This window comes from Chenopodium album, chromosome 21 (assembly GCF_948465745.1).
Source record: "Chenopodium album chromosome 21, dcCheAlbu1.1, whole genome shotgun sequence".
In the NCBI taxonomy this organism is placed as follows: Eukaryota; Viridiplantae; Streptophyta; class Magnoliopsida; order Caryophyllales; family Amaranthaceae; genus Chenopodium; species Chenopodium album.
Genome location: NC_137854.1, coordinates 14,469,493 through 14,494,697, shown reverse-complemented (window position 1 = coordinate 14,494,697; position 25,205 = coordinate 14,469,493). Strand labels below are relative to the sequence as shown.

The 25,205-nt window shown below is 33.8% G+C and overlaps 1 protein-coding gene and 1 pseudogene across 2 annotated transcripts; both read left to right on the top strand.

The window, feature by feature from the left end:
- The first annotated feature begins 5,755 nt into the window (after positions 1-5,755).
- Positions 5,756-8,713, top strand: LOC145600480 (uncharacterized; annotated as a pseudogene). Its single transcript, XR_014104291.1, has 3 exons — positions 5,756-7,730; positions 8,006-8,383; positions 8,541-8,713. The product of XR_014104291.1 is annotated as an uncharacterized LOC145600480 (transcript).
- Positions 8,714-21,594: 12,881 nt separating this feature from the next.
- LOC145602531 (putative glutamine amidotransferase GAT1_2.1) lies at positions 21,595-24,643 on the top strand. Its single transcript, XM_081658724.1, has 4 exons — positions 21,595-21,697; positions 22,974-23,704; positions 23,852-24,061; positions 24,186-24,643. The coding sequence occupies exons 1-4, from the start codon at positions 21,595-21,597 to the stop codon at positions 24,450-24,452; spliced, it is 1,311 nt and encodes a 436-aa protein (XP_081514850.1). The 3' UTR covers positions 24,453-24,643.
- Positions 24,644-25,205: the final 562 nt, after the last annotated feature.

The window sequence follows — 25,205 nt, the reverse complement described above, 5'->3', positions numbered from 1 at the left end:
AGTCATTAATTTTTGTCTATCTCAATTGTGTCCTTGAAACGGATATTGTGTTTGCCACATAAAAACTTATAGTGGAAGATTGTATTTTTTAAATATTCACAAAGATTATGTTTTGCTATTCTATTTTCCATATTAATTAGTTAATTGAATGTGAATATTAAAAAAAGGTAAATATCATTTCTATTTATGTAGTAATTAAATTTTACAAAAATTTCCTTAAATAAATATTCTATTACTTTTTTAAAAAAAAAAAAATACTAAAGACACACCAGAAACTGACATGTGTCATTGCTGGTGTGTCTTTTAGTATATATATATAGTCATTAATTTTTGTCTATCTCAATTGTGTCCTTGAAACGGATATTGTGTTTGCCACATAAAAACTTATAGTGGAAGATTGTATTTTTTAAAATATTCACAAAGATTATGTTTTGCTATTCTATTTTCCATATTAATTAGTTAATTGAATGTGAATATTAAAAAAAGGTAAATATCATTTCTATTTATGTAGTAATTAAATTTTACAAAAATTTCCTTAAATAAATATTCTATTACTTTTTTTTAAAAAAAAAAAAAATACTAAGGACACACCAGAAACTGACATGTGTCATTGCTGGTGTGTCTTTTAGTATATATTATTATTGATGATTATTGATTGATTGATTGATTGACAATAATCAAAGAGATTATTAATTAAAGTTTATCATCTAACTAGATACCTGCAAAGTTAACAACTTAACGTAGCTTAGTTGTCTTCGGGGTTTTTTTCCAAGGATAATAGCTCCGGCAATAATAAAGTCGATATTGGTTCGAAATGGTTAATAAATCACGTATGGGTTAATAATATTGTACCATATGTTTAGGTATTTATAGAAATTCACTAGCAAGTGCTACGTGCAGGCCCACGTCACATGAGTATTTTGCATCGTCAATTGAACGACAAATGTCCATATGGATAGTGGTGCAGGCCGACATGGGTATTTTAATTTGGCCGGTAGTTGACATGATCCAAGTGCGATGACTCGACCCATTCATAAGGCCCATATTGGCAAGCCTATATCATCCGATACATGACATCATGACATGTGTTGTTTTAGGTCGCTTTTAGTATAGATTATTGATTGATGTCCATACTTAATTTTAATCTATGTTACTATATTTGTAACTAAAAGATTCCTAGTATATAAATATATGTTAAAAAAATAATAATAAAAATTAATTGAGTATGATTGAATTAAATGTGTTGTCAAAATGGAAATAAGTATTATGAGTAGATTATAAAATGGAAGTCATTCAAATTTGGCAAAAAAAAAGGAATAAAAATAGCGGGAAAATTTTTAATGACATCGTGACAAGTGTCATTTTAGGTTCGCTTTTAGTATAGATTATTGATGATTATTGATTGATTATTGATTGATAGGAGGTGATGCAATTTATTGAAGGATCGATCTGTTATTTTCAATTTCGTTTTTCGTTACATTCAATAACGAACTGATTTGCTTTATTAATTAATGCTTACTCAAACATTCATGTGTAAGTATTTTTATTCGTATGCTTTCCCTTTCCTTTTATATGGAGTATAATACTGTTTTTACGTGCTCTCAACTTATATTTGTATACCTTTAAGGATCACACAACATTTTTTTTGGTTTTGTAATTCACTCAATTTTATTTATTTTATTTTATTTTTATTTTTGAACGGATTTACTCAATTTTATTTACTCAACCAATATTGTTGCTATATATGTCCAATTTTTTTAAAGTCGATTCCTTAGGACAATTTATGTTGGCCTATCCCAAATAATTTTAGGAGTATGACTTTGTTGTTGGTTGCCACCCTTAACTTATTATCTTCATTTTTTTTTTGGGGTCGACTGACTTTTCATTCCACTCTATTCCATGTCTTCTACTATTTTGTTGTTTTTTTTTTTTCATTTGCCTTATGCACCATTCATTTTCCAGGCTTATAGCCTCTAAGATTAGAAAAGATTACGATTTTATTGATTCCAATTGCTTTATGTAGCTTGAATTAGAGGATAAGTACTCTTGTTTCTCAGGTAGATTTTTTTTTTTTTTTGACAACTGTTTAAATAAAATAACGTTATTACAAACTAAGAGCACTATTAGCTCCTCTATTACAACGAGAATACATTAAATTAAAGTACTTCCACAATTGATCTTGTTGGTTTGAAAAATCTGCCATTATCCTTTGAGCATGCAATGAGGAACACACCTTTCTGATTATGTATTCCACATTCTCTTGAACTTGGAGAATGCATTGGAGGACGACGAACAAACAAATTCTAGCATACATATTAACGAGTTGAAAAGGACACCGAGTGCCTATATCAATAAGTAAATGGGGTAGGAAAACATAGCGATTAGGGCGTAACAACACACATTGAATCACCCTTACAAGTGATTCGGTACCCTTAACTGTGGGTACCATTGATCCTTTCTCAAGGAAAGAGACCATTGACATATTATAAACCTCTAAAATAACCTTTCGGAGGCCCCCAAACATTTCATTTTGGGGGAGCAGTGTTAAGATAGGCATTTTTCAAAGTAATAGATTAAAATCCACTACTAAGCTGAAACAAAGGACATCAAGGGACAACCTTTTGAAACTCTTTCGACTGAGAAAATCGAAAGAGGAAACAACAAACAAACAACAAACCCCTAACCAACCATATGAACCAAAACATACCATAGCAATGGCAAAATCCCCACAAAACCAAACCTCGCATAACCAAAATTCTAAACAGGAGCAGGACACACCCCTTTGAACCCATAATTAAACTTGACAAACCCCAATTAGAACAAAGAGAACCGCATCTCATAGCATCAAACTTATAGCAAAGACCCATAGAAGCGAGGAAAACTAAAATTAAACCAAAAAAAGCCATTAAATAAGCAAGAAACCAACCAACAGTCACCAGCCTCCGATTACTGCCTTTACCGTGAAGGTCAAACTGGACTAACATCAACGGCGGCAAGACAACCATGAGACAAACCCAAAATGGTGACATAAACAGAAAATGGGTAGAGGAAATTAAAGGAACGAGGATAAACCCCAACGCAAGAAAACGAACAAACCCTAACTCTAACTTTACCTTTACCAACTCGATCTTTTTTATTACACGTAGTCGGCGGCGTTAGAGCTAGCCTTCGAATCTTGTTTCGTCAAACGAAACTTTAAACCCAATTGAAAACGACCTTCTTACCCTCGAGTACCCAAATCACAAAGCTACTAGAACTTTAAAACTGAAAACTGAGAAAACCTTCTTGAGAATTTCCGGCGAGAAGAGGTTAAACACTAAGCGGAGTTTGAAGCCCGCTGGGAGCCTGGTTCCACTTCACCTTCAACGCTGGAACACGAGCAAAGAAAAGCTTAAAACATAGAAGAGGAACCCGCCGGAGAACCGGCCACGGCGCCAGAACTCCGGTGAGTTTTAGGTTTCAGGAGGGTTTTCTTTTAGAGGAGAGAGAACAGAGTAAATGAGTTTTTGTTTTAGGAAAGTTCCTTAATATCATAATAAACTTTTTTCTCAGGTAGATTTTTATACATAAAGATTTTTGAAAAATATGTACATTTATTCATTTTAAACCGGATATTTTGTATTTATCACCCTTAAAAAACCCCTTTTTTATTTTATCACGACTTTTTAAAATTATTTTATTTAACCACTTGAAAGGATTTTTTTTTTTAAAAAAAAAAAAAAAAAAATTAGATTTCATCACCACTGAATTACACACCCTTATGTTCCATTTTTTAAAACATGCCAACAACTTGCTATATTAGGTTTATTTTGGGGGACATTTGGTAGATATTTTTTATTGAGATAATTCAAATATGATTTCACATGACTATATTTTTACTCGAATTTATGTATGAATCATAAAAAGACAGTCAAAGGGTGAATAATGCAAAAGTCACGGGAAAAAAATCTAAGAAAAAAAAAAGACAGAGAGAGAAAGAGAGTAATACTCGTAATACTTTAAAAGAGAGTTAATACAAATTGAGAGTACTGAAGTTTGGAGAAAGTTGCACAAAAGGTACCCAAGTTTGAGAAGTTGCAGGTAGAGTACTCATCACAAAAACAACCTACTACAACAAGTTACCAAAGCCAAAAAAAAAAGGAAAATTAAATTTCTGACATTAAATCAGAAGGTACTAATGTTTGCATTTGTTCAATGTTCAACTCCAAAAAAAAACTTACTTCCATTTATATTGTTTTCCATTGCCTTCTTCAACTCACAGACCCTGCATTAATTCAAAAAAAAAAAATTGAAGAGAAGCATTTCTAAAAGTTACAGGAAAGTTAACAAAAATAACAAAAATTTCACATCTAATAAGTCTAATCATAAGTTTCGGTAACAAATCAAAATTATCCTCAAACAATTTAGATTCAGAGTGAAAAGATAAATTTTTAGATAGTAAGAAATCAAATTACCAGATTTAGATGAATAATCATTTGAGTAATTGGATAGTACAGAAACAATCGATTTACTTGAGCTTCTACAATTGTAAATCAATGAATTAGTGTAGAAATTGAGAACATTGGTCTTGTTTATTGATTCAATGGGCAGCAAATATATAATACAATGTCTGACTTCTTCTAAGCCTAGTCGAATACCACCAGCTAAAGCATGGGCAAGAAGATATATGGGAAATAATATCCTAGAGAATCAAACTATATCCTAGATAATCAATCAAGTATTCACAAATCAAATACACTCCCAATTATTTTCCTAAAATATATCGTAATAATTAGAAACTACATTAAAAATGAAAAAAAAAAATGCAATGAAATTAAATTGGGTGAAATTAAAGATACCTTGCAAGAGTAATGGAAATGGGGAGGTTTTAGTTTTCTGAGAAGCAATTCTAGAACAAGTAAAATAGTAGGCTGAAATTGAAGCTGCCACCATTTTTGTGATTTTTGGGTGCTTGGAAAAGTGAGTGTGTTGAAGATGGAGAAAGGTAATGATGTTTTTCGTTTCCCAATGTACACCTTAGCTCTTTTTTTTTTAGTTTTCATTTTTTTTAGTTTTCATTTTTTAATTGAAAAAAGGGGGAAATCGGGAATAGACAATGGCCACCGGAATTCTTACCTACTATTGTGGGTTGAGTACTCTTTTTCACACAAAAACAAACTTTAGTACTCTTTGTGCAACTTTCCCCAAACATTAGTACTCTCAATTGTATATAACTCCTTTAAAAAACATAATCCTTCTATTTCTTTTTAAGTGAAATATTTTGACTCTTTATCTAATCTACTTTGCCCTGAAATTGCAGGCTTAGAAGTTAGAATAAATTGTTTCATGGAACCATACATAATTGCTGCAAATCGATGCTTGAGTGCAATGCACCCAATATGTAAGTTATTGCATCTTCATTTTCGATAAACGCTCTTGTTCGAAAACAATTGATTAACCTGGTTGAGCTCTTAGAGTTGAGTTCTGGAATTAAGCTCGTTTCTAGTTTGACAAAGACTTGAGTTGAAACAATCAAAATGACGTGAAGGGGAAGGCATAGTCATAGACTTAATAAGTGATTTGTAGTTTTATTAAGTCAAGTCAAGCGGAAACAGTTAATATGACATCTCCCTCAATTCGAGTATTCAATACGAGTCAAGAGCAAACTTATCGACCGTAGTCCTGACGGTGTTTTGAGCTCATGGAATGACTCTCTTCACCATTGTTTATGGGAGGGTGTCACTTGTGGCCTCAGACATACCAGGGTCGTTAAGTTATGGCTACCCAGAAAAGGTTTAGGAGGAACCATATCTCCCTTCCCCAATCCATCTTCAACCTTTCCTCCCTTCAACATATAGGTTTGTCGTTCAACCAATTACATGGAAGATTTCCACCGCTTTTTGCTTCACTTCCTCAATTAAAATATATAAATCTTGCCTCTAACCATTTGTCAGGACCATTACCAATATCCTTCTCAAACCTCACAAGTCTTCAAGATATTGATTTGAGTATAAACAACTTCACAGGTAGCATTTCCAATTTTCATTTTAGACACCTCCATAACCTGCAAAATCTACTTCTTGGTAAAAATAGTTTTGAAGGTGACATCTCTTTTATTAGTACATTGGTTAATTGTAGCAAATTGGATAAACTTGTTTTGGAATGAAATCAATTCACAGGATTACTACCAACAGTAGTAGTCAACCTTTCCACTACTTTATCAGTGTTTTCTATTCGTCAAAATTTATTAAGTGGAGGAATTCCTAAAGATTTTAGTAATCTCATCAATCTTAGAGTCATATTAATGTCAAGAACTGGGCTCACTGGAACCATTCCTCAAGATCTTGGAAAGCTTCAAAAGCTAGAGAAATTAAATCTCGATAACAACAAATTGACAGGTGAAATTCCTATTTCAATCGGAAATTTATCGCGTTTGAGCACAATGAGCTTATCAAATAACAATTTGCAAGGCAGAATACCTTCAAGCCTTGGCAATTGCACATACCTGTTATATTTGTCGCTATCGAATAATAATTTCAATGGACCATTGCCTAAGAATCTCTTTGCAGGATCTGCCAAGTTTATTGTATTGGATTTATCTTATAATAAATTAAAAGGGATCATACCTGTTGAGATCAGTAACCAAGTCAATGTGATAGCATTGGGTGTGTCCGGAAATAAATTGACAGGGGAAATTCCAGATGTCTTTAGTAGCCTACCTGAACTTGTAATACTGTACATGGGTGATAATATGTTTTGTGGTTCAATTCCTACAACATTCGCCTCTTTGAAAATTCTTTTAGAAGTTGATCTTTCTAACAACAATCTTTCTGGCATCATCCCTGAATATTTTTCTACCTTTCCCATGATATACCTCATAAACCTATCTTACAATAATTTTGAGGGAAGTGTTCCAACTAAAGGAGTATTTGCGAATACAAGTGCAATAGTTCTAGATGGTAATAGTAGGCTATGTGGTGGAATTTTGGAGCTGCATCTACCAAGATGTGTGGAGAAAAAAGGGAAGAAAAGAAGAATGTTTCGTGCTCACAAGCTGATATTTGTGATAATATGTGCTTTTGTTGGGCTATCGGTCATGGCCACATGCATATGGATCTACCTGAAACGTCGTAACAAAAAAGGGAAATCTACCTCATTCGATGCACTACGAAAGGAGTCATTCTTGAAAGTGTCATACGATATGCTGCTCAAAGCAACTGATGGATTTTCTTCGAGTAATCTACTTGGCTCGGGTACTTTTGGATCTGTGTTTAAAGGGATGTTTGATGGAAAGATGGTTGCCATTAAAGTACTCAACTTGGAACAAAGAGGTGGGTCTAGGAGTTTCATGGCAGAGTGTGAGACATTGAGAAATATCCGTCATCGAAATCTGGTTGGGATACTAACAGCATGCTCAAGTATGGATTTCCAGAGAAATGATTTCAAAGCTCTTGTTTACGAGTTCATGCCCAATGGAAGTGTTGAGAGATGGCTACACGAAGATGGAAATATGAGCCTTCTCCAAAGGTTGGATATAGCCATTGATGTGGCCCATGCAATAAATTATCTTCATTATGAGTGTGGAAGCCAGATTGTGCACTGCGATATAAAACCGAGCAACATATTGCTTGACGATGACATGGTTGCCCGTGTAGCAGATTTTGGGTTAGCAAAGGTTCTTGATCCTCCCATGCATCCAAATCAAAGCACTTCAATTGGCATTAGGGGAACTGTTGGCTATGCTGCTCCAGGTAATTAATATTATGAAATCACAAATATATTTATTTTATGGACAATCTTCCATCAAATAATATTTGAATCACTTAATCATCATGCATGTGATTTATTATAGTAATGGTTTCTATAATTTATGTCTAAAATATTAATTACATAAAATTTGTACAAATATTTTGGGACATTAAATATTATATGAGTATATTATTATAGGCATACATAGGTAGGAAACATAAAATTCTTTTGCATTCATGGATGTAAACTACTTGATTGACATTTTTTTGTCTTTAAGAGTATGGCTTGGGAAATGAAGCATCTCTTGAGGCTGATCTCTACAGCTACGGAATTCTACTCCTTGAGTTAATGACAAGAAAGAGACCCATCAACGATATGTTTAATGACGACTTCAACCTCCATATGTACGCAAAGGCAGCATTACCCGAACAAGTGTTGCAGATTGTTGACTCAACACTTTTGGAGGATGAAAGTGATGAAGGAGATGAAACAAGACCACGAACTCAAGTGGTACTTCAAAAACGAGAGGAGTGCATTGTGTCTGTCATTAAGATTGGAGTTGCTTGCTCAAGTCAACATCCAGATGATCGAATGAAAATAAGGGAAGCTATAAGCGAGCTATATCATGCAAGAAACATCCTTTGCAAACCAAGAGGTACGCTAATATAAAACTTGTCCAATCAACTATTTTTCATGTCATTCAACTAATTATAAAACTTGTCCAATCAACTATTTTTCTTGTCATTCAACTAATGATAAAACTTGTCCAATCAACTAGTACTATTGATGGTAATGTTAGTGCCTAATTGCAGGGGCAACTTATTGAGCATTACTCGAGATGATTGGCCTCGCCGTCCTAAATTCATACCAAGCCAAAGAAGCTAGCATCTTGTTACTCTAGATGTGTCCTGCGCATGATTATACGGAGTAAAAGAAATGATACATTTCAGTATGAACACAAATAAAAGTAGTTAATTTCATTTTATTTCATGTATTATATCATAAGTGCATCTTAAGTATTGTGAGTAACTACTGTTCTTTTCTTAATAGTATAACCAAATTATGTTCCACGTCCATGATAATGTCTATGCAGTTGTTGAATTAGAAATTTCAAAGTAATTGTTTTATTTACATTTTATTGTCCTTAATTTTCAACACTACAAAACACAGAGTTAACTGTATTTTTGGGGGAAGGCAAAGTAATTGATGATGACCTTAAAATTGAAAAGTATTTCATATTTGATATTTCCATATAAACCACCCATCAATAATCTGTATAAAAGTTATAATTCATACTTTCAATTGAAAAGTACATAAGATAAAGATTGACACTAAGCGACCTGCTGGACTATTCAATTGGTATGTAAAGGTTGTCTCCCTTAAATCTTGAATAATCTTGCACGAAGTAAACAACTAGTCTCACACTCTCACCATGTTAGACACGGTAGAAATAAATAAACAAAAGCTTGTCATGTTAATCAGAGTACCATAATTTAAATCAAGTCTTACGCATTGTGAATTTTCAATAAGTTACTGGGTTTTCGTTACATCTTATACAACCTATAATGAATCCTAAAAGGATGCTATTACTCGACACAAAACAAAACCTACAAAATAAAAAAATAAAAAAAAAAAAAAAAAAACCAAAAAAAAAAAAAAAAAAAAAAAAAAAAAAACAAAAAACCAAGAGTTCGTTTGGCATCACTGTAGTTTTCTGTTTTTTGGTTTTTTGTTTTTTAAAAGTATATTATATATGTCCCATAATGAATCAAAAATTATTAAGCTTATTAAACTCATAATAATTTTGAAAACTGACAACAAAAAAGTGGAAACACCTTTTTCTTGTTTCCTGTTTTTGGTTTTTAGTTTTCAAAAAAACAGAAAACTCAAAACCAAAAATGATGCCAAACAAAATAAAAAATTAATAATAAATCATATAAAATGAAGCCAAGCCATCCCAAGTCTTTCATATATACAATTACAAGCCGTCCTTTCCCTATTAATTGTTGTATTTGGAATGCAACATCTTAGAGTCTCCAATGCCCTTTGTAATTAGGATGTTGGATTTCGAAGATGATGGGTGGCATCAATTATTATTCACTTGTGAAAGTATAAATATTTTTTCAGGATCTAGTTCATACGGAGTAATTAATTTTAATCCAAAAATTATATCACAACTGTACCAAATCGATTTCAATTCAAAATAGGACACAAAAATCCATACTACAACCAAATAATATAAAACTGATTGTCCAATCAACTAGTATTATTTATGGTAATGTACTGATGTTAGTGCCTAATTGCAGGGGCAACTTACTGAGCATTACACGAGATAATTGGCCTCGCCGTCTTAAATCCATAGCAAGACAAAGAAGCTAGCATGTTGCTACTCTAGAGGTGTCATGCGCATGATTATAAAAGAAATGATATATTTTAGTATGAGCTCAAACAAAACAGTTAATATCTTTTTTTTTTTTTCCCTGTAGCTATTATATCATACATGCATCCAAGTATTGTAAGTACTGTTTTTTCTTAACAGTATAATCAATTCATGTTCCATGATTATGTCTATGCAATAGTTGAATTAGATATTTCAAACTAATTGTTCTTTTATTGTCCTTAATTTTTGGCACTACAAAACAGACTTAACCTCATTATTGATAATGACTAAGTTGAAAAGTATACATAAAAAATAATAATAATTATAAAAAAAAAAAAAAAAAAAAAAAAAAAAAAAAAAAAAAAGACCTTGACACCCAGTGACCTGCTGGACTATTCAAGCCGTATGTAAAGGTTGTCTCCCTCAAATCTTTAAGGATTCTCATTAATTAGTAGTCATCACAATTCACCAAAGACTATTGAATAATTTTGTACGGAGCTCGCCATGATGGACGTAGAAATAAAAAAAATAAAAAAAAAAAAAAAAAACAAAACAAAACAAATAGCTTGCCGTGTTAGACAGTGTACCATTTTCAAAATCTTTGTGAACATACAATAAGTTATTGGATTATCGTTATATCTTACACGAACTATATAATGAAATGGAAAAGGATGGCTATAATTCAACACAACAGAGCTTTTTCAGTGCGGCGGGCTACATGGTGCGGCAAGGGTTACTTGTATTCTGGGTTACTTGTTTCTGAAGTTACTTGTATGTGTTACTTGTTGAATGTTACTTGTATTCTGGGATTACATATATGTGTTACCTGTATTCTGGGGTTACTTGTATGGATTACTTGAATGGATTGAGTAAGACCTAAGGATCGACCGAGACCCGGGTTTTCACGAGCGTTGGCGGGTCCTGGAGTACCTGTCAAGGGCGCTAGCGCAAGCTGCGGGTTCGAGCCCCGTCAGTCCCGACCTAGGCGCTGCAAGCGATCAATTCATCTCTCCAGATTCTGTGAAGAGGGGATAAAAAGAGTAGGGTCTAATTCCCTGCGGGAGGATCCTTCTTTTATTTCGCATCGCGGCTTTTGCAAGACAAAGTTGTCCGGCGACATGATTTAGATTCGCACTCGGAGACATAGTCTTCTAAGTTTCAATTTCTCTTAGGTCCGCTCCTGGCTCGATGCGCGAATATAACCCTCTCTTCCGCTACTGGTGGACTACAAACTAAGTAACCCCAGACCAAAACCTCGTACCAAACCAATAACACCCTACAAGTAACTCCTGACCAAACCAGTAACACCCATACAAGTAACCCTAGAATACAAGTAACACCTACAAATAACCCCTGACAAAAACCAGTAACACCCATACAAGTAACCTCATAATACAAGTAACACCTACAGGTAACCCCTGACAACACCAGTAACACCTATACAAGTAACACAAGAATACAAGTAACACCTACAGCAACATCATACTAGTAACCCATGTCGCACCATGTGGCAAACAAAACCTGCAAACACTACTAAAAGAAACAAAAAATAAAAAAAATCATACAAATTGAAGCCAAGCCATCCCAACTCCCAAGTCTTTCATATGTACAATCACAATTCACAAGCAATCCTTTCCCTATTGTTTGTATATGGAATGCAGCATCTTAGAGCCGCCAATGCCCTTTGTAACGAACCAAGATTTCCGATACAGTGGGTCACCATCAATTATTGATCACTTGTGAGATTATAAAACAAAAAAATATTTTTCAAATCTAGTTCATAATTAATAATCCAAAGGTAATATATAAAAAATTATATTACAACCAAATCGATTTCAATCGAAAAATAGGTCACAAGAACCCTTACTACAACCAAATACTTCCTCCGTTCTTTTTTACTTGACATACTTTGACTTTTACACTATTCAACACCCCTTCTTTTGATCGTATTTTGTGAACATTATGTAAGGAAGAACATATTAATGCGAGATTTTCAAATTCATCTCAATAAGTACTATCATAATATAACTTTGATAATTTTTACTTATGGAGAGTTAAAATTATTGATCGTTAAAGTTTTGCATCGACAAACGTGATAAAAGAAATAGGTCAGGTAAAAACAGAGGAAGTAATACTTTTTAAAAAAATTCATCTTACAAACGAAAAGTACTATAAATAACATGTTACAAACTAATGTACATAGAACATTTATTTAAAATATTAAAATGGGATACACAAATATAAATACTTAGTATATAAATAGAACCAAAAAAAATAACAAAAACAAAAATGAAATAACTTCAATTTTAATATAACCAGTGTCTTTAAATATAAAAAGAAAGCAGTGTGAAACTCTTATATTTTTTTTTTTAACCGAACTTCTACTTTTTTTTTTTTTTTTTTTTTTTTTTTGGGCGGGTGATACACGTGCACCAATGTATACCTACATAGTTCCGCCACTGTTTGTAACGAAACAAATTATATGGCGTTGATAATTGACCATCAGGAGTAACCTTATCGATCATAATCAGTACGGTAATTCCCACCAACATTTCCGATGTAGCTAGCATTTCGAGTTGCATTAGCCTACAAGCTTGGGTTGCATTAGCCTACAAGTTCTTTATGATTTAATATAGATTAGGATCATTCTCTAATCTCAAACAATTGTCTAATAACTTTCTTTCAGAATCAAGTTCTTTGGAGGAGTATGACCCAAACCACTGTGATGAAAATGCAAAATCGAAAGAAAATCTGAAACAGAGGTTTTGCATCTTACAGTTTCTAGTTTTCTACACCTAATGTCCCTTGTCACTTTTAAACAAATGTGTATTATGATGAAATATAGTGACTTGATAATAATCCTTAATTTTCCACACTACAAAACACAGTCTACTATATTTAAGGCAGGCAAAATTGATAATGACCTTAAAATTATTCCATATATGATATTTCCGCATCAATGCACTCAAGTGACCTTGACACAAATGACCAGAAGGTGAAGGCATAGACTTGATGATTCATTTGATAGTTTTACTAAGTCAAGTCAAGCGGAAACCGTTAAAGGGACGTCTCCCTTAATCTTTATACGCAATATGTAGGGGGGCTTCTCATCTGTCGAATTTGCCAAAGAATATTCAATACAAGTATTAGCTGAGATCAAAATTCCTAGTGGATTCCATCTTCGTTCACTACTCAAAAAACAAATCATAAAATGGAAATTGACAAATCTATGCCTTGGACAGTTGGACTCAAGGACACATAAACTAATACTGTAATAGTGGTATATAAAATAGAGTAATAATGACTAAATGAAATACAGTTGCAGAACAAAATAATGAACCATGAAATGTTCTGCAGATATTGACGGCCTCAAAAGAATGGACAAAGAAGAGAGGAATTATAGAATGTAGGATCCTACAATATTGTTTCGGGTATGAATTTCGATACCCAACGACATACCTGGTCACTTTGTTGAATGTTTAGCTCCCATATAAGTCTTCCATGCATATTGATGTTATACTCCATCCTTAGAGTCCTTACTGGATTTTATCTTTAAGCAGGAGAACATCAGAATTATAGAAGCAGAAATATTAGAATGGAGTAAATTGAAAGGAGAAATCTGAATATAGGACCAAACATAAACAAGAGCACAATTTTGTATGATTTCCTACACAAATTTTGCATTACGTCCTTTTAAATAAATCTTTTTAAATAAATCTCCATCACAGAAGTTGTATGTGACTTACCCACCTAGCTGGGAGCTTTGCGTCTGCCGTCCGGCCTTCCATGTTGAGCTGTTACCCATACTCATATCTGCATTATCATACATGAGTATGTCTGTCAGCACATATTCTGAATGCATTGATCAATCATCACAAGAGCCCAATCCACTAGAGTAATTTTGTTAACATAATATCATATATTTTTAAACATAAACAAGAGAAAAATTTTGAATGCTTCCCTGCCCAAATTTTGCAATATATCCTGTTAAATAAATCTTCATCACAGAAGCTGTATGTGATTGATTTACCCACCTGGGTGCTTTGCGTCTGCCGTCCGGCCTTCCCTGTTGAGCTCTTACCCATACCGGTATCTGCTTTATCTGCTATACATGAGTATATCTGTCGCACATAGAGAGTATTGATCAATCATCACAAGAACTCAATCTACTAGAGTAACTTTATTAACATAATATCAGACGAAGTATTATTTAACCTTTTGGTGAAAGTGAAACTGCAACTATGGCAAAGATCTTAATCTGTCATATGAAGCATATGACAAATGGGTCATATTTCGGTATTCTTAAACTGTGAAAGGGATGTACTGACAAGTAAACTGTGAAAATATACACGAGGTCAATAACATGACAGACCCAGTTACTAACAAAGCCCAGATAAGTCAACAAGTTTATGCTTTAATGTAAATTAAACTTTGATAAGATTTCAATGAGTTGACAACAAATTAAAGGCTGGCACCTCAGGGATCAGTCATCAAATCAGTAGGGAATTAAAATTATGTATAAAATCTGCAGCAGATGAAACAGGGTATAACTAAGAAAAATAGCTTTGTAAAGTTGACCTTCAAGTCAAATCTAATACTACTCAAGCATGGCCCTCTGATATTCGGAAATGTTCACTCAACCCGACGTGTGCCAGCAGCAGCCATACATGAGTGAGAAGCTCCCCTCCTTGAGCCAGCTCTTGAGCATGGTGATCTGACCTACATTGGCTTGCAGCATACACTAGCATCTCCACCCATACGCCAACAATAATCTTCCATTTCCAATCTCTGTCTAGTAAATATTTTACGAGGTGACAAGCATCAAACAAGACTGACTTGCTTATATCACCTTTGATATCACCTGGAAATATGTTAGTTTTTACAGTGAGCAACCTTTGTCTGGCTGTTTTAGCATCCTTCACAGATCTTTCCTGAATAAAATCCTTTGCTTCTGCACAAGTATCCTGAAACTTGATTTTCCCTATTCCATTCGGCAACATAAATGACCTTTTTAGTTTTTACTAGTAGGTACAAAATATAATTTGACAACAGCTTGCTTACTTGACATTCAACATTTTTTTTTTTTTTTTTTGAAACAACTTGACCTTCAACATAGCAAGCTGATTCAGGTCCCGAATTTTCATATGTTTGATAGCATAAATCAGTGGCAATATGCCAAAGAAGGATGCTTTGATCAAATTCTTTCTCAATGCTCCGATTGAGATCTTGTGATTGGTATCTATCCAGAACCCATGAACCTCGCGAAGTGCAAAATGTCTTATCTTCCTTCAAATCTGATGTATGCTCAAGAAGCTGCTTGAAAATGTATTTATTTCAGCATGTCTGGAACTCTTTCTGTTAGCTCTGTTTTGGTCCTGAATTGGAGTTTGTGAAAGAAACAGCAGGAAAGCAAGTATGCATGATTTAGTCACATCCGCTTCAAAGCAATCTGAGCAAAGCCAAACAACCATGCCAAAAATCTCAAGAGAAACAGCTCCAACCAACAAAGTATAAGTTATATTCACATTAACTTCAGAATACTTGTGCTTTTGTGAGTAGTAGTAGGCTGCCAATGTGACTAAAGTCGAAGATTCAGTGATAAGCCGTAATATGCGACCCCATCTGGTGTAGTGTATGGCAGCCTTTGTGTAAAAAGAATCAAAGACAAGAGCAAGCTCAATTTCAACAACATTAATCGCCTCTTTCCATTCACTGTGTAAGAAAAAAGATTTGAACATTAAACGCCTCTTTTCATTCACTGTGCAAATAACAGGCTGAGCAACTTCGTAAATTATAGCCCCATATTTCACCTAAAAGATCCAATCAAACACAGTTTAATATCAAATTCAAAGTCCGTTAATCAAATCAATCACAGATCTCTACTAATTTATTCACTTATCACAAAATTTCATGATTTCAATTACAAAAAATTAAAATCAACAAAGTCAGCAATTAACTAAGCAACAAAATTCAATCAATCAAACCACAATTCAAATGCAAGTATATAAAGAAATTTAAAATCGCACACTGAAATCACCAATCAGAAATCATTCAGAAATGAAAAAATTGAAATCAAAAGGCGACAAAAAATCGCGATTCTAAAAACAAAGATCACAAAAAGTGATCAAAACATAGATTGAAATAAGATGAAGAATTGAAATAAGATGATGAGATCCGAAGAAAGGAGCTTACGAAGAGGAGACAGAAAGGAGAAGGAAGAATTGGCGCCCACAATGCTTTTAGTACGTTGCTAGAATCGACTATGTCATCACCTTGTTGATTAGACAAACTGCCAAGAGCAACAGTAGCAACCCAGTCAGCAGATAAGTAGGCAAGCCAAAGTGTGCACAAAATTAATGGGAGAGAATTTGGTCAACGTCACCTATTAAAGCGGCTGTGGAGGGCATCAATTGGAATCTTGGAAGCAGGAGATATAAGTGCTCAAGAATTAATGCCAATGAAGAGAAAGAATAATGGAAGAAGAACTGACGCTTATTGCGTCGCTAAATATGGATCAAAATGGGTTCAAACACGGACAATTACAGACAGCTCTAATCCAATGTGGAATGAACAGCATCATTAGGAGGTTTTAGATCCAATTACAGTCATCACCATTGCTGCGTTTGATGATTATCACTTTCATGATTATGGTGGGGCAAATGACTCTAGCATGGGCAAGGTAAGAATTCGTGTTTCTACCCTTGAATCTGGACAGATTAACAGGCATAGGTACCCACTACTAGTCCTGCATTCCTCAAAGGTGGAGATGACAGGGGAAATTGAACTGGTGGTAAGCAGCACTTGTACATCATTAACATGTTGCAACTTTACTCAAGACCTCTGCTCCCTAAATGCACTACATTCACCGTTTGTGTGTATGGCAGCTTGACCCCTTGAAAGACATAGCCACTCAGATAATCTCAAACTGGCTTGGTAAGCCAGAACCGCCGTTAAGGAAAGAGATTGTTGACTACATGCTAGATGTAGACTTGAATATTTGGAGTTTAAGAAAGAGCAAGGCAAATTTCCTCAGAGTCATGAATTTTCTAAGATGGTTTAATCAGATATGTAAGTGAGAGAGGCTTTTTCTGACTATTTTCTCCCACATTCTTTTCACAACTCTTTTGCTCTACCCTAAGGAATTGCCATCCATTATCTTTTTCTCACTCTTCTTGATTAGCATCTGGAACTACAGACAGCGGCGTGCTTGGCACCCACCTCATATGGACTCTCACTTGTCTCTTGGTGATATTGATGACCCCATTGATCAAGATGAGGAATTTGATACATTCCCAACCTCCCACCATCTTATACTATCAAGATGAGATAAGATCGTCTCAGAAGTAAAGGGAGTAGGATACAAGCTGAATTAGAAGAGTGGGCTAATATAGGTGAAAGTTTTCAGTCCCTAATTACCTGGGTAGATCCTAGAGCAACTCCAGTGTTTTTGCTTTTCTGTATTTGTACCTCTGTACTATTATATTTCATAGAACTCGGGATAATTGCAGCTATACTCGGCTTTTACCTACTCAGACATCCATGGCTCTGCATCATCAAGTTTCCTAAATCACTAGTCAACTTCTTCACAAGGTTGCCTTCTGAGGCCGACTTCATGTATTTGTAAACTTTAATACAGCTTTTTGCTTTGATGATCAAAAAGCAGTGAAATCCAGTGTGATAATCAACTCGTCTGATCTTTTGTTTATAACATACATTGTAACCTCGTTTATTCAAGATTTCAATGTATTGTTATACAACTTTGAAATTCATGTTTATACAATATATCTTACTCTCTCCATCCCATAATTTAGAGTCCTATAAAAGCCCTTATTTCTTCTAAGAATTCTAACACACTTCTCCTTGCGTCTATCCTAATAATATTACTCCTAAACATGTGCACAAAGTTACATAAATAGGACTCGTCCCAATTCATATGGAACAAAGAGAGTATCACCATCAAATACCGTTTTTACAAGAGGTACACCAATACACAACAAAAAATCACCTAATCTTTACCATAACCCGCCTTCGATACGAGCTCAGCCCCAATCCTTGTGGGCTGGTCTCAGGCTCAACTTAACTTAGCCGTAATACTACCTACAACTACTAATTACTAAACAACACCATAGTTGGATTAACAGGCATTCAATGAACTGGGTAATTAATTTCTTGTAAAAACAGAAGAATAATTTTTTACTTTACAATATCCCAAAAACAGAAAATCCCAATTCAATTCCAGAAAAAGAGGATCAAATTCACAATTAATAACCCTGAACAAAATACAAATAGGTTCCGGTAATATAAGTTCTGGGTATACTAAAGTAATTATACTATACAATTATTAACAGAGAATTAAGCAGCAAGCCAAAAATACAGTTATACAGGAAAAGAAATATAGTGAACAATTTAATCACTAAATTAAGAAAGAAAAAGGGAGAATTTAGCTACTTACCAACCCATGAAAAGAAGGGTAATTATTGTTGGGATGTAATCAACGAATTGCTACTGCATTTTACTCGATCTTGTGGAATTATCGCCATTGATAATGTAAGTGGAAGTTTTCAGCAGATAATTCTTTCTCTGTTTATTTTTGAGGGTTTGGTTTTACGAAGTCCTACACTCCTACTCACTCAATTCTTAGGGGGTGTTTGATACTTGTATAAACATTATTAATGAAACGGAAAGAATTCAAATAAATAGGGGAAAGGGTAATGATAAATGTTCCCAAACTATATGTTTGGTATCCTAATGAAAACAAATTGAGTAGATTGTGATTGAGTAAGGAAATGTATTTTGTTTCCACTAGTTTGTCAAGGGTAACAAATAAGGGGATTTTGTTACCCTTAGGAATCGGTATTTGTTAATTTTAACACATACCAAACAACTAGAAATGGAAACACTAAGGGCTTGTTCACATTTACTTAATTTCAGTTCAGTTCAGTTCAGCTCCAATCAGTTCAGTTCAGTTCAGTTCCAATCAGTTCAATTCAGTTCAGTTCAGTTCAGCTCTTAATTTCCCTCTCACATAAAATATTCATTTCAGCTCAATTCAGTTCAGTTCAGTTCAGTTCAGTTCAGTTCAGTTCCAATCAGTTCAGTTCAGTTCATTTCAGCTCCAATCAGTTCAGTTCAGTTCATTTCAGCTCAGTTCAGTAAATATGAACAGGCCCTTAATTGAATCCGTTTCCTACATCTAAAATCGTTATACCAAACACCCCCTTAATGTTTTTTGAGCAGAAATTATATTTATTTAATTTAAACTTGATATCGACCTAATACTACAGTAATAACTCAATAATTAATCTAGCTTAATGTTAATCTTTTTTAATATTGAACTAGTGTGTACCGCGAGCGATGCCTTGGGTTGCTAGTTTATGTTTTTTTTTAATTCACTAATTATGTTCTTGAATAGTTACTGTGTGTAGTGGTTCGAGCGTTGCCTCAGGTGTTACTTTTTTTTTACATCATATGTATTTTCTAATCTTGTGAAAATAAATAAAATATATTACCTCTAATTTACTTAATAAATGGAAGGAATGTATAATATTAAGTGAAATTTGAAACATTAATAAAGATGGTTGAGGTGGTAAATTTACTATCTATATATATTGGAGGTTATGGGTTCAAATTTTTTTATTCGAAGCATTTTTTATTTTGTTAAATCAAGTAGCTAGCTACATAGCAAGGATATGAATCGAATTGAGGGCCTGTTCACATGTACTGAGCTGAGCTGAAATGAATATTTTATGATAGAAGGAAATTAGGAGCTAAATTGAACTGAACTGAAATTATGTAAATGTGAACATGCCCTGATTCAATATTGAATCATCCTTATCTTAATCAAACTAAACTTAACCGAACCAAATTCAACTTGATCAAATGTCTTGAAACTAACCATGTTAAAACCATTTTGAACCTGATCCAAATTGTCCAAACCGAATATGACCAATATGAAGTTTACCCGATCCTAACTCAATATATATACTTTGACTCGAAATCAACCCAACCTGATAGTGACCTGAATCGACTTGAGGTAGATTAGTAGGGTAACCTTGACCCAAACATACCCTATCCTTTATGAGTTAGCCCAAATTACATCCTATTACCCAAATGCCACCCCTATTAAGAATCTAGTCTATACATACTTGCATAGAATGTAAATTTAGAAATAGAAATATTAAAAATCTACTCCGTACCGTATAGAGTATTTTACGACAAAAACGTATGTCAACACTACAATAAGGCCCCGTTCTTTAGAGCTGCTCTGCTATGTTCAATATGCTCTGCTTAAAAATAATACTAATAACAATAAAGGCTCTGCTCTGCTCTGCCCATAAACTCAAAAAAACAGGGCCTTATAGAGAAATGTTGGCCTCCTAGTCCAGAGGAATCTGTGGGTGGGAATGCCCGGGGTTCGATCCCAGGTCCAACTCTAAGCCACGGAAACGGGAAGTGGTTTCACTGAGCTTTCACTACCATGCACAAGAACCAGGATTAGATACACAATACACACAGGCCCTGTTCTCTTCACCTTAATTTTGCTGAACTGAAATTATTTTTACTTAACTGAAATTATTTTTGCTGAACTTAAATTATTTTTACTGAACTTAAATTAATTTTATTGAACTGAAATTATTTTCGCTAAACTGAAATTATTTTTACTGATTTTCTATTATAATTCTTCTTTAAGAAAACTGAATTTTATTGAACTGAACTTATTTTTACTAAACTGAAATTAATTTTACTGAACTGAAATTAATTTTACTGAACTGAACTTATTTTTACTTAATATTATTTTTTTAAGGTGAAAAGAACAGGGCCATACACTGAATTTGAATTGTACGTATGTCAAACCACATAAGAAAAAAAAAAGATAAAAACTGGGATTCAATCTAAAATTCCACCTCAGCATCTAATCATCGTTGACTTCCAAGCTGTAATACACAGCCAGGATAAAGCTGGTAATCTTATTAAATTAAGAAAGAATTAAATATCATTATATTGGAAGAAAATTACCATATTTGCATGTGTGCATATATATAAACAAATGTCAATCTCGCAAAAAAACTACTTTAAAAAAAAAAAAAATCCAAAAATCTCCCATTATTAAAGAAGCGGCGACTCGACTCATGAACGTGATCTAGCTTTAAGTAGTTAAGCTTTCTTTTTCTTTCACCCATATAAATTTTCCTTCAACCCTAAAACTTTATTCTTCCAAAAATTTAATCTTATAATCTCATTTACAACTAAATCTTTCGATTTAATTGTGGAACGAAAAGAGTAATAATTTTGATTATAACAAATCCTTTATTATTTCGAGGATTTGTGTTATGAAAGGAAAATTGTGATTTTCTTTGTACAACTTTTTTTTTTTCTATCCATACATATCTAGAATTTAAGATTTTATAAACTTTACCAAAGTTTGATCGATCATTCATTATTTTTTGTATTTAAATCAAATCGATAATTTGGTATTGAAAAAAAAAATGACGTCGGAAAAAGTAAGCTCGGATCTCTCGATGATTTTGCCAAGGGTCCTCATTGTTTCTCGCCGTACTGTGCGTAAGAACAAGTTCGTCGATTTTGTAGGTTCGTTCCTTTTTTTCTCCTTGGTTATGAGTTTATGACGATATAATTGATGTTTGTTTTCGTCGATTATGAAATATTCTCTTCGTCTCTAAAAGTTTTTTAGACAATAACCATTGAATTACGAAAAACTTTTAATTTATATGTTGAATTATTATTTAGAATTATGTTGATTGTCTGTTAAATTAAATAATTTTAGTTGTAGGTATTCAATTTCAATTGAAATTGAAATTTTGCCTATGATCACCATTACTTAACTTTGTTACATCCACTTGTTCACATACGTTGTTACGTTTCCAGTTCAAATTATATTTGTTATTTGTTTGTGGTGTTGTTGAGTATTATTCATAAAGATTTTGAGGAAGTTAACAGTTGAAATGGATGTGAATTATTTTTAAGGTAGTATTGTTGAGTATGTTGGTCAATGCTGTCTAAAATTAACCTCATTGGGAAAGTACTTTTATTTATTTTATTGAGAATCATTGGTCAACGTACATGAAAGCATTGGTTTGTACTTTTTTTTTTTCCTTTGAAGATTGTGAGAGAAAAATAATTTTAAAAATGTTTTAATACTATGAAAAACATAATAATAACATTTAAAATTTTAGCATCTAACTTGGTCAACTTTGCCAATTACATAAATATTGTCAAAGACGGAATATGCCATAAATGTTTTGATCAAACTCTTAGTTAGGTGGAGTTTTGATGTATGTCCACCTACTCTTTAAGTGCTTGGATCAACAAGTTAAAGTTAATGAGTTGTTCCGTCTTAACCAAAGCTCCTTCACTTGGTGATTTCCATTACTCGAATCTAGACTAGTCAGAGTCTAGCATACTCTAGATTACTAAATGATGTCTCTTGAAAATTTTGGCATAAACATTTAATACTTTGGAGTTAATTTTTGTGATTGAACCTGTCAAAGTATGTTATACTAATACTCTAATGTAAACACCATGTTGTAATTTGTAACATTGTTTGTTATTGGAGAATTTTTGAATAACTTTGGGTTCGTTTGGCATTATTGTGGTTTTCAGTTTTTTGGTTTTCAAACTCACATGATATAAGTCATAATGAAACAAAAATTAGTCAATATTATTAAATTCATGATAATTTTGAAAACTGACAACAAAAATGTGGAAACACCTTTTTCTTGTTTCCAGTTTTTTGTTTTCAAAAAAACAGAAAATTGAAAACAGAAAACGATGCCAAATAAGCTCGAAGATTATAGTATTAAGTCATTTCTGGAAAAAATTATAACTGGTTCACTTTTTTACTCAGGGGAATACCATTTAGACCTTATAGTAAGCTATGGTGCAGTACCAGTGATTGTCCCAAGAGTAAGTGGTGTTTCAACGTTGCTCGAAAGCTTTGAGCCAATTCATGGAGTACTACTTTGTGAAGGTGAAGACATAGACCCTTCTCACTATGATTCTGAACTGTCAAACTTCACTGCTGAAGAACTCGAAGAGATAAGGCGAGCACATGCTAGTGATACAGCTATTGATCAAGAGAAAGACTCAATCGAGCTAGCCCTTGCAAAGCTTTGCCTTGAAAGGAACATACCTTACTTGGGAATATGCAGGGGATCACAAGTTCTAAACGTTGCTTGTGGTGGTACTCTTTACCAAGATGTTGTGAAAGAACTCTCTAGGGAACGCCCTGAATGCCAAAGAGTGTCCCATATTAACTACGACGATTATGATGGGCATAGGCACGCGGTGGAGGTGGTGGAGAATACACCTATACATGATTGGTTTAAGGAGTCTTTGGCAGAGAATAATATGGAGATTTTGGTTAATAGCTATCATCATCAAGGTGTTAAGAAGTTGGCGCAGAGATTTGTTCCTATGGCTTTCGCGCCTGATGGATTGATTGAAGGGTTTTATGACCCTGATGCTTATAATCCTGAAGAGGGCAAGTTCATTATGGGGCTGCAATTCCATCCAGAGCGAATGCGACACCCTTCCTCTGATGAGTTTGATTACCCTGGTTGCCCTTTCGCTTATAAGGTAACCTCAGTTTCTTAATCATTCTATAATCTTCATGTGCTTACTGTTGAGATGGCCTTAAAAGACGTCGATTTGACTGTGAAGTACTGAAGAAATATGGTGCCTGTTAAGATTATCAGTACTGAATATTGTTTGGAAGGACTGCAGGAATTTGTGAAGGCTGTGATAGCGTATCAGAAGAAGCTAATCAGTCAAGCAAGCGTGCCAAAGGGTCCAAAGCTTAATAAAGAGCAGGAAACCAAGAGAAGAATGATTGTCAGAAGCTTCTCAATTGCAAAGGACATGTATATATCAGGGCGGAGCTCTACTGCTGCTGTCAATGAATCAGAACTTGAACCAGGCGCAATTTTCCTTGAGGTAACGACAGCTAACTTTGAGCTACTATATGTATCAGCAAACAAGAGCTATTTGTTGCTTCTTTTTAACTTATAATCCGATTCAAACACAATTTAATTAATAAAATGAACTTGAACTTGAACAGGAAAATACGGCTTACAGTGTATTGAGTTTACAACAAGAACATAGGCTGAGGCAGATGGGTGCAACTGTGAGGAATGGACATGGTTATAAGAAGCTGAAATTGAAGGAAGAGAGGGAGAAAGTGGCAAGGTCAATCATAGGGAAGATGTCAATCGAACAGCTATCTGATATGATGTCGTTTTACTACATGATGGGGCAGATTTGTTCCGAGGTTTTGGAGACCAAGCTTCAACACCTTGAATTGCTTCATATGAATGATAAGTCTTAGCAGTAGACATGTACTTTTTTTTTCTTCTTTTCTTTTTTTTTTTTTTTTTTTTTAAATTCTTATTGAAATAAAAAGGGTAATAGTTGAAATCCTTTGTTGCTATTAGTTGCATAGCCTCCATTAATGATAAACCAATTTTTGAGATGGATATATTTGTTCATCTCGTGTAAGGGGTGATATTCAAAAATAGGAGGATGAATAGAGGGCAACTTTTTATCTAATTTTTAATTGTTTTCCCTCCATTATGTCTCAATAATTACACTTTCAAATGACATTTAAAATAGGAAGATTTTCATTTTGGTACCCTGGTCTGTAGCTATTATGATATAATTTTGGTCATCGATCTACTATAATGCATACCTGATGTGAATTGTTGGATGTTTTGGTGTGAGCTGTCTTGATTGAACACAGGTTTATATATTCCTTTGGTAAATGTTGGTTGTGCTTGTTCGGACAAGAAATTCAATACAAACATTATTTAGATATTACATTTTAGATACAAAATCACAGGGCACCAAAATGAGTGAGAAAATTTGTCTTTTCTTTTGTCCTTTTAAAGTTGCAATTTAAGTTGAATATGAATGATTTATTTTCAGTTGGTTGAATATGTTGATAGTAGGGGTTGGAAAGGCAATTGAACTGTGCAACTGGCTAATCAACATCCAATCTGTGTAGCTCTTGTGAATAAAAACTTTGCAGTTTCTAAACTGATGTTATGCACTTATGCCCTTCATGAACTGTGCTTAAACTGTT

Coding starts and splice junctions, on each gene's coding strand:
- LOC145602531 (XM_081658724.1), top strand. CDS start 21,595: ATGACGTCGGAAAAAGTAAGCTCGGATCTCTCGATGATTTTGCCAAGG. Junction 21,698..22,973: donor CAAGTTCGTCGATTTTGTAG/GTTCGTTCCTTT, acceptor TTTTTTACTCAG/GGGAATACCATTTAGACCTT. Junction 24,062..24,185: donor CAGGCGCAATTTTCCTTGAG/GTAACGACAGCT, acceptor GAACTTGAACAG/GAAAATACGGCTTACAGTGT.